The sequence below is a fragment of the Nannospalax galili genome, unplaced genomic scaffold, assembly GCF_000622305.1.
Source record: "Nannospalax galili isolate Female #2095 unplaced genomic scaffold, S.galili_v1.0 scaffold281, whole genome shotgun sequence".
Taxonomy (NCBI): Eukaryota; Metazoa; Chordata; class Mammalia; order Rodentia; family Spalacidae; genus Nannospalax; species Nannospalax galili.
In genome coordinates, this window is record NW_008349068.1 from 7,287,831 (window position 1) to 7,298,400 (window position 10,570).

At 37.1% G+C, this 10,570-nt stretch overlaps 1 protein-coding gene across 17 annotated transcripts in view; it reads left to right on the forward strand.

The window, feature by feature from the left end:
* The window catches only part of Map2 (microtubule associated protein 2), a 310,297-nt gene extending 300,062 nt beyond the window's left edge, over positions 1-10,235 (forward strand). For 16 of the 17 annotated variants that reach the window (XM_029569952.1, XM_029569954.1, XM_029569951.1 and 13 more), the window contains 3 exons: positions 934-1,015; positions 6,030-6,142; positions 6,365-10,235. In XM_029569952.1, coding sequence (XP_029425812.1) covers positions 934-1,015; positions 6,030-6,142; positions 6,365-6,580 — 411 coding nt within the window. In that variant the 3' untranslated portion in view covers positions 6,581-10,235. The remainder of the gene's footprint in view (positions 1-933; positions 1,016-6,029; positions 6,143-6,364) is intronic. The other variant, XR_003851599.1, reaches the window with a different exon arrangement.
* The last annotated feature ends 335 nt before the right edge of the window (positions 10,236-10,570 follow it).

Consider the following 10,570-nt stretch of genomic DNA (forward strand, 5'->3'; position numbering starts at 1 on the left):
AAAAGAAAGGCATAAGTTCCTCTTGTAAAGAACTCTCGTCTGATAACAAAACAGCTACACTGAACATAATAGCATCTTTGTTACGGGAATTCCATAGAACTTTGCTGAGCTCCTTCGTGAACGCTGGTCTAAGCCTCAGAATTGGTCTCTACACTGACATGGTTGCTAGCCTGCACCACAAATGTCTTTGGTCCAAATGCAATAGGAAAGTATAAATTCAGATAACTAAAGATCTTATAATGCAAGAAGAAAGGAGCTTCTAACCTGCAAAACAATGGTCTTAAAGTTTCCTTAAGAGAAGAATTACTTATTTTAACATGCATAATCCCTGGTCCTATCCCCTTATATCTGAGGAATTCTTATGTTCTTCTGATGTAGATGGACAGTAGACACCCTTGAAGAAGCTCTGTTTCAAATGTTGGGAAATGAAACACTTTCATTTTATAATTTAGTGTGCAAGAAAATTCCATTTATACAAGACATGAGAATTTAATGACGATTTAGGAAAGTATATTTAGAACTTTCTTTTTCTATCTTAAAAACAATCTTGCTCTTGTTACTATGAGCAATGTAGGAACATTTCTATAGAAAAGTCACTGTGTAAAGAAGAATACATTTCTTCTCTTGGCTCTTTGTTATGGAAAGATTTGACATGGTGGGGCTTAGTTCTCTAAGAGGAAGCTTGCTTTGTTAATATAAATGCTTCTGTGTTCTTGTGCCGTGATCTGTTTTCTACTAATAAAACCTTCTATTCCAGGGCTTTTCATTTACTTGGGTTCCTCTTTAGAGTCCAAAATGGGGGACTTCAGTTGGGATTTCTGAATGTGTTACTGCATGTTGCAAGTGTGGGAATGTTTCCAATTTTGTACATGAGCTCGGGGGGTGTTTTCCATATCTAAACTGTATTAAATGCATCTTATGTGATTCACACAGGTACAAATTGTTACTAAGAAGATAGACTTAAGCCATGTGACATCCAAATGTGGCTCTCTAAAGAACATCCGTCACAGGCCAGGTAAAAAATATGTTTTTTTAATAATTTAAGAACACTTAATTGGGTTCAAGAAGTTGTCAAAAAAAAAATTGTGTGTTTTGTTTTGTTTTGTTTTGTTTTGTTTTGTTTTGTTTTGAGACAGGTCCTCCCTGTAGCCCCAGTTGGCCTGGAACTCCCTAGGCAGCCCAGCTGGCCTCAATCTCACAGGGATCCAACTGCCTCTATCTCCCAAGTGCTGGGATAAAGGCATGTGCTGCCATGCCTAGTCAAAATTTTTTATGTTGTTGTAAAATACCTAATTGGAAACATGTTTCAAGCTCCTGATATTTCATATTTTTATGAATAGGAACTCAAGTTAGAAATGTTTAAGCATCTTCCTCTGGGATAAGGGAGCCTATTTACCCTGAATAGACCATGTATTATAGAATAGGCATGAATTTTGGAACTCTGTCAAAGTATGTAGTCTACAAAATAAATTGAGTCTTATAGCCAAACATAGTAACCGTGATTGAAAACAGTAATTCCAAATATTTTTAATGAAATTGTGTTCTCTACAGCATATAAAATAGGATCATGGACTGCAGCTGGAGAAACTCGATCATCTGATTCATTTCTCCAACTCTTTCTTGGGTAAATAAGCACTGGGAATCCACAGCAAAATGCAACATGCCCCCAACTTTTTTGACACTAGACCTTTTTTTCCTTTTTAGAGATCTCATAGAACCAGTGCTCTAAAGTAGAATTTGCACTTTTGCTTTCTATGGTGGGTTCTTCAATAAGTCTGAACCTGTCACTGCTTTTCTGAGCATCATACATTGTTTAATTTTGCTAAATTCCACCTCCATCCATAGGTAATAATATATCTGTCAAATTTGTAATATTCTTGAGGATATTTTTTTACAATTTGTACCTACCATTAGGTTATAGAAGGACAAAAATAGTTGACTTTAACTGTCTATGTTTGGCATTTAAACATATAAACCAAATGTAGTTTTAAGATTATATCATCTCAATTTTGTCAAAAATCAGGTACAGCAGTAATTGAGCTAAGACTTCTAGACAGGAAATTATTAAGGATTTTAAGTAGAATAAGTCTGAGAACGGATACAGTCATTGGAAATATCTTGGAATTAGTTTTCATTGTTTCGGAAGGGTGGTTATGAAGCACATCTAGGAAGCAGAGCCTTCGTATGTGGAGTTCACATCACTGACTGCAGAACTGCCCCAGAAGAACTGTCTCCTCTGCTAGTCCTGAGATGGCAGGGGTGTGCATCTCACTTTGTATCTTCAAAATCCCCCTGTCCACAACTGGTCTTCCACTGAATAATTGACTTTGTGCTGTCCTATTAATAGTATGACTGAGAAATTTTGACACACTGCCTATTTTCTTGCAGAATACAAAAAGAAAAAAAAAAAAGAAAAATTGCTGGGTTCTTTGATTATAGACAAGTGAAATTGGTCAAATTCACTTGGGGTTTGACACACAGAAACCCTCATATAGATAAGGAAATATTTTGTGTACAGTTGGCTGGTCATAAAAGGCTATTGTCATGGACTCCCACTTATTTCTAAATCTGGCTTTTGCTTTTATTATGTCTAAATCAAATGACTAAATTCGTAACGGAGTGTCAACATGGTGATCCTTGGCAATAGCAGGATTTTTTACTAAGCTACTTCAGAATGCTCAAACTCTAAGTTGAAAGTGAAGAAAACAGTTCAATACCAAAAGGCACAAACTGAAATATCTGCATTTCATTTTGAAGCCTGATAAAGATTATAGTCTTTGATGATTACTGTTCTTTGTGGGTGCCAGTGTGTTTCAACACCAGAGGCATAGATCTCTAAATTCAAATGGGCTCCTCTAAGCAGTATGTAAGAGTTTCTAGTGATAAACCAACAGGTCTAGCCTAGTCAAGTTTCCCTTTCTGAATGTTTTGTGTCAATGTTATGCTCTTTTTTTTTCCTTTGAAGAAATATAGTTCAATAAAATTTTAATAAGATTGGGATCTGGAGAGATGGCTCACTGGTTAAGAGCACTAGCTGCTCTTACAGAGGACCTGGGTTCAATTCCCAGCACCCACATGGTGGCTTTCAACCATCCATAACTGCAGTTCCAGAGGAATCCAGCACTCTTTTCTGAGCTCTGCAGGCATTGCATGACACAGGTGCACTTACATGCATGTAGACAATACACTCAATATACTCATACACATAAAATAATAAAAATATTAAAGTATTTTTAATTTAACAAAGTTATATTGATATAACATAGTCATAACAGGAAGCCTAAGAGAAAATTTTCTAATGGAGACTATAAAAAAATCCAAAACTAAGGTTCCAATGCAACTAATATCAGTGAAAGCTTCAGTGTCTTCTAACCCCTAACTTAGATAATTGACTTTTTAAGAATCATTATAAATGAAGCTGATCTCATCACAATCAACAGATAACACCCACAGGCAAACTGTAGGAAGAACTCCACTCCGTGAAACAATGCACATACTTTTCCTTTTTATTCTCTTTTAATTGAATTTTTATGAATTTCAGATAATATATTTTGATCGTATTTAAATCTCCTCTTTATCTGCATACCCCTTAATATTCCGTTCTGAATTTTATGTACTCTGTTATATATATAAGGGCCTTATAGGGTCCACTTTGTGTCCCTAAGAGTCCTTCAGTGTGGGTCCATCCACTGGAGCCTAGTTAACCTACCAAAAGTCGCGTGCTTAATAAGAGACTGATTCTCCCCTTCCCAATAGCCATCAGTTTCCAGTAAGGATGGAGTTTACCCACTTCCCCACATCTATGCTGGGATTGTGTCTGGGTTGAGCTTAGGTGAGACTTGTGCATGCTGTCATCATTGCTGTGAGTTTATATCAGTAACTGCCCAGGTGTCTGGAAAATTGTTTCCTTGTGGTCATCTAGTACCTTTGGTTCTTAGAATCTTTTCACCCCTCTCTTTTTAAATGATCTCTGAACCTTGGGAGGCAGAAGTTTGATATAGGTGTCCTATTTGGGGATAAGCACTCTGCAGACTCTTAGTCTCTGCACATTGGCCATTTTGAAAGCATAACTACATATTTCCCATACTCATGTTATATAATAGTTCATCCTAAACATCAGAAGAATGAATGAATGTTTTTTGAAAATGTATTCTGATACCTTACAATTTCAAGAGGCCCCTACCAAGCAGTTGAATATTACCATAGATGTAAAGATATTGCTTGAGAAAAATGCCACAAGGCTTTAGAGACATGTGATGAAACCTCAATAAGTCCTCTTTCTTTGGTCTTCAGAGATACAAAAGCATCAAGAATCCCCAATTTACAAAGATTTGCCATATTTCTATAGGTTCTTTTAAGCAATTATTCTAAATCAAAATCCCCAGTGGGATACAATGACCTTAGAGGATCAAGATGCACTACCATTTCTCCAAAATACATATGGTTGACACCAAGTTGCCCATGACAATGAACCAAATCTCTTAGGTGCAGAAGGGCCAAAAGGCATACAGTCTACTTTCTTTCCAGGTCAAAGACAGCAGCAAACACTCAGCCATGGTTAAGAACTGGCTAAGGAACACTGGATAGCTAATCAGTATAGAAGAACCCCCTACATTTGAAAGTCAGAGAGAGGCAAGGTAGAGATGGAGAAGATGATTCTAAAGGGTGGATATGGAACAAATCAGCAAGTCAGCAAATCCTAGCATTTCAAGTTAGTTAGCATTAGAGGAAATGGCATGGTCAAAACCCTGCCTCAATGTCATCAGACCAATGTCAGTGTCATATTGGCGTCTGTACAAGAATCTACTAATGGTTTTGCTATTGCTATATGTTAATCAAAATGGGAAAGTCTTAGAGCTAGTTATAAAACACTCAACTCCTGACTCATTTCATCATCAAAGTTACCAGTGATGAAATTTTTCAAGTGAAAGCAGTCTTCGCATGGATGATTGGCTCCAAGTCCCCATGCGGATACCCAGATCCTCAGGTGTCATATATGTCTCCTTCCATATACTTTAAATATTTAATTATTACTTTTAATATCTAATACAATATAAAATCTATGAAAACATTGGTTACAGGATATTATTCAGGGAATAATGAGATAAGGAAAAGTTCTGTACATGGTCAATGCAGATGTAATTGTTTTCAACTCAAGGCGATAGAATCTGAAGGTACAGGGGCTAACTGCATACTGCCTGTACACACACTATCCTAGTTTGCTTTCTGCTGCTTTGATAAACACCATGAGCAAAAGAAACATAGGGGAGAAAACTTTGTCTCAGCTTATACAGTTCATCACTGAGGGAAGTCCGGCCAGGAACACTAGGAGGAACTGAAGCAGAAAGCCTGGAGGAACACTGTGTACTGACTTGCTCAGTGGTTCACATTCACCTAGCTTTCTTATATAACCCTGCCCAGGGATGGTGCCACCTACTGCAGGCTGGGCTGTCTCACATCAGTCATCAGTCAAGACAGCCTCACATAGACATGGCCACAAGACCTCAACTGATACTTCCTCAGATGACTAAGCCATGTCACATCAACAGCTAAAGCTAACTGGGGACCATTCCACCCTAAAACTTTTTTGGACAAGTGACTTTTTACCATGAAAATTAATAAAGAATAGTTTCATTTCAAGTTAATTTGCTTTAGTAGAAATAAAAGAGTAAATGCTCAAAGTTTTAAAAAGAATTCAATAGGGTATTTTCATTGTTTTAAGAGGTTTTGTTATACCAATTACAAAAATCCCTCTAATTTCTAAAGTAGACATAGGTAAAGAAGAAATGTATTAGCATGTGAAACAATCCATATAATGGTAGTGTAAGGATGTCATTATCTTGGAACATATGGGGAAACTGTGTAGGCTAAAAATTCTAAGATTCTTTTCGTGTCTGGTTAGAGGGATAATAGAGTTAATAGCATACAGTCTCTAATGCTCTGTCTTATATAATCATTCTGCAAGGCTAATCATCATAAATACAAGATTTTATTTTAGCAAGGCATTTAAAGCCTTTCTCCTCTCAAAGGTGGTGGACGAGTGAAAATTGAGAGTGTAAAACTGGATTTCAAAGAAAAGGCCCAGGCTAAAGTCGGCTCCCTTGACAATGCTCACCACGTACCTGGAGGTGGTAATGTCAAGGTAAGAAACAAGGTCATGAACCAATCTTGTATTTTTGAAAAAACAATTCTTCAGAAATATTCTTGATTGAAACCTACCTTAGATTAAAGGTCTTGTCAAACAGGAAGGAGGGTTACAGAGCTGAAAAGAAATCACATTCATGTTGGCTCTGGGATACAGGGAAATAACTAGGAGCTGATGAAGACACTTGAGCTAATGAAGACTAATGCTTCTCTTAAACAGATTGACAGCCAAAAGTTGAACTTCAGAGAGCACGCAAAGGCCCGTGTAGACCATGGGGCTGAGATCATTACACAGTCCCCAAGCAGATCCAGCGTGGCATCACCCCGGCGACTCAGCAACGTCTCCTCTTCTGGAAGCATCAACCTGCTCGAATCTCCTCAGCTTGCCACTTTGGCTGAGGATGTCACTGCTGCGCTGGCTAAGCAGGGCTTGTGAATACTTCTCCCTTAGCACTGGAGTAATATTAGGCATGAGCTCTTGGCGGGAGTGGGCTCTGAACAGGTGTCATATTCATTCTTTACAACTATAGATAAATAATCTCATGCCCAAACTGTAGTAATTGTTACAATTTTATAATAAAATGAATAGTATATGGAGAAATTGACCTGATTTCCATCTGCAACAGGAACACATGGCTTTACATGGGTACAATTGGACAATTATTTTCGCTCTGCTCTGTTTTGCATGGAGTATTATGTTTTTTTAAAATTGCATTTTTACCTTTCATGTGCCTGAAGGCTATCCAATACATTCTGAAAGGCCTTGTTAAAAATCCAAGATGTTCATTTCACTCTTCTGTTTCTGGTTGGAAAAATAAAAACTGCCCATTTTCACTTATTACAGGTTCAGTGAAATCAAAGAGTCTGATTGCAGGAAGGGAAGCGCATGTAGGAAACACATTTTTAGAAGTGTTATTTTATATAAATGGAAAGAAAGTTGCAACTAAGTTATTAACATTTGGGACCTGGATGATTATACCAGAGTATGTCAATCCGATAAATTATTTAACTAACTAAAAACTAGATTCAAAGCATTTGACCTGTGCTTGAGGAAGTGGTGTCAGAATGTGTCTCCTAGGAATGATGCATTTCTGTCAGGATGGACATGTGTCTGATTAGAGTGTCAGTTGATTGGGTAGATTTATGTCCACACAACCAGTTTCATACCCCCTTCTGTCTGTTTGATACAGTATTATAGATATAAATATATATATATATTTCTCTGTGGCCATTTGTGATATTTCCTCATATACTTGAATATTTTACTTCTTTATTCACAGTATCTGTGTCTCCTGAACCTTTGGTGTTGCAGTTTTAAGTATGTGACAGTAGATGTTAGCAGGGTTCTCTCCCTATTTAAAAAAAAAAATACATTAAAAAAGATTTAGCATGAAATTGCTTTCCGTAACAACTCAAAGCTGTAACCCTGTTTTAGTGCCAGAAACATGTCTCTCCCGTGATGCTAGAAAATTTTATTTTTCTTTGCTTTCACCACCATGGAGTTTGTGGGGGTGGGTCCAGTTATACATAAAAAGGGTTTACAGACTGTTGGTTTAAAGAGTATAGACTTATCTCTTGTTTAATCACTGAGTAGTTTGGATTTTATTTCTTTAATCATTCGTGAAACTGACTTCTTAAGATTTTTTTCCTTCTGTTTCATTTCTTTTTCCATTTGCTAAAGTTGAAAATAACACTAGTAATTTCGGACATGTTTTTCCATTCCTCCAAACAGTACCTAGTTCATTAAATTCACTGATAGAAGATATTTGACTTTCTTACCCAAAGTAAAGATCCCTTGAGCAGAAAGAAAAAAAATGCAACATATTAAGAAGCCCAGATATAAAAACATTGAGACACAGATATCTAAATCAGTTTTTCTTTCTATGATTCCAGCATCACAGTCTGTACAGAAACATGGTGTGACTTATTTAGCAGTAGATAACATTTGTTCTCACTTTATGTACAGTCTATGAATCACAAATCAGTTAATTCCATTTACAAATCAATGACCCAAATAGAACAAAGCATTACCAAACTGGATGGACATATTTCAGTATTTTATTTGTTCTTTTTCTTGCTCAGGGCTGGTAGGCTGACTCTGAAAAATTAAAGACAAAATGTTGGCTATGTCTTTGATGTCTGTGAGCCAAATCAAGTCCTGCACATGAAGGGCAAGATGATGAGCAGGAACTGAACAGGGAGGTGTAGGAGCATCTAAGACAAAAGGCCAGATGATGCAAGGGCAGAGAGACGTCGGTGGCATTTGGGTGATCCATTCAACATGGGTCAGTGTGATGGCCACAGGGAAAACCCAGCATCAAACCAAACCATTCTCAGCTAAGGGGATGACATAGGAAAAGATGCTTTCATTTATAAACCAGATAGTTTTGAGAAAAAAAAAAAAACTTTAAAACTACTGAGTAATGTCTATTTTTCACTTTGGACAATTCATTCATTACCTTATCTTGAAATGCACAAGAAATGGAAAAAGGAACAATTGTGTGTGGAGACATACAGTATTATCTTACATGTTTTGACTGTGGTTGATAGAGGTTAAAGTTATCTAGAAAAAGGGAAGCTAATAGGCAGTTAGGTTCTAACCTGTGAGGAAAATAATTTCAACCTAGTTTATTATAAAATTTAAGACTAAGAGAATATGTTCTAAGCGTGAAAATTCAATTTCTGATAAATATGTGTTGAAAATAAATTATATAAGGCCCAAAGTTAATATATTTGGCATTAAAATATTTATTTCTAGTAACAATAAAATTATCATGAATCTAAGTCCTCATTTTATATGAAATGTGAGTCTGTGTAAAGTTTATGAAAGGAAACTGAAATTTTGTGCCAGACAGAAACACACAAGCTAAAAACGCCTTCTTATGGGGATGTGGGATGGAGCCATCTTACCTCTACTCTTAAGATAACGACTCAAATTAAGCTTTTTGGACACCACTTCTGTGGGGACACACACGCTGATCTAGAAATGAAAGCTTCATAGTTCCATTTCTAGATCTACTAATGCCAGTTTCTCTCTGGCTTTAGCCTTTGAGAACCTGTTTAAGAATACACAAGTAATCCAGAGCTCTGAAGAGTACAAAGGCCAACTTCTCCAGTGAACTCACTCTCTCTGGGTCTCCTGCACCTGAAAATTGGGTACCTTATAACACTGCAGGAAAGATCCGAGTTTATGATGAGTTTCAAAGGCCATGTTCGTTTAGGAACTAACTCTCTCTGGATCCACCTGCTGAGTTCCAGCAGGGTAATGGGCCAGAATCCCACCCATAGGAAGGATGCCTGTGTAACTACAGCTCAGTTTGGCTAAAGGTGGCTGAAGGAAGAGTTTCGTTAAATAGAAGCATAGACTGATGTAGCTGGGCTTCTCCACACTTGCTCATACAGAAATACGGTAGAAAGGTATTATCATCAGTCCAAAAGGGACATCATGTCAGTATTATTAAAGATGGTTGACTCAAACTAGCTTCCATTTATAGTTTTTCTCTTATTTTTCATGCCACAGGAGGAAAGTAAACAGTGGTAGATGTAGCAAAGACAAAGTAGGTTCTTGACAAGGGAAGGCTAAATCAGCACTGATGTTTGTATTTTTACACCTAATTTTTAACTTGGATGTGTAGGTTAAGGCCAAGTCCCTCTGCAAGAAAAAGTTTTTTTTCAAGCTCCAAAAATTCCAATCACAAAAATCCACTTCAACTTTAGCAAAAAGAAAATAAAATCAACAAAAATAGTATACTCAACTTGGATGTGTAGGTTAAGGCCAAGTCCCTCTGCAAGAAAAAGTTTTTTTTCAAGCTCCAAAAATTCCAATCACAAAAATCCACTTCAACTTTAGCAAAAAGAAGATAAAATCAACAAAAAAGTATACTCTGTATGCTGGGTTTCCAATGTTCCAACACACCACTACAAATCTGTGGGGGGAGGGTCTTTCTTCTGATAATTCTAGAGCCTGTTACCATAGGAAGGCATTTCTTCAATGGCTGGTTGTAGTTAGTTCATGTTTTTCAATCAAATTTGCAAATGTATTTGTTGCTGTATAGTGATTGTTTTGCAAAATAAAATTGCTTGTCACCTAACTACAAGTTTCAGATTTTTAAATAATTGTTTCTGCCGGACATGGTGGCATACACCTTTAATCCCAGGAGGCAGAGGGAGGCAGATCTCTGAGAGTCCAAGTCCGGCCTGGTCTACATAGTGAGTTCCAGGAGGACAACTGGGGCTACAGGGATCCCCTGTCTCAAAAAGACAAAAAAAAAAATGTTTCTTCATATCTGGAAAAAAAATAGTTTTTCCTCTCTGGAAAAACTTAGTTTCTCTCTCTCTCTCTCTCTCTCTCTCTCTCTCTCTCTCTCTCTTATTTCATGTGTATGGGTATTTTGCCTGCCTATATGCACCCATGCATGTAATGTCA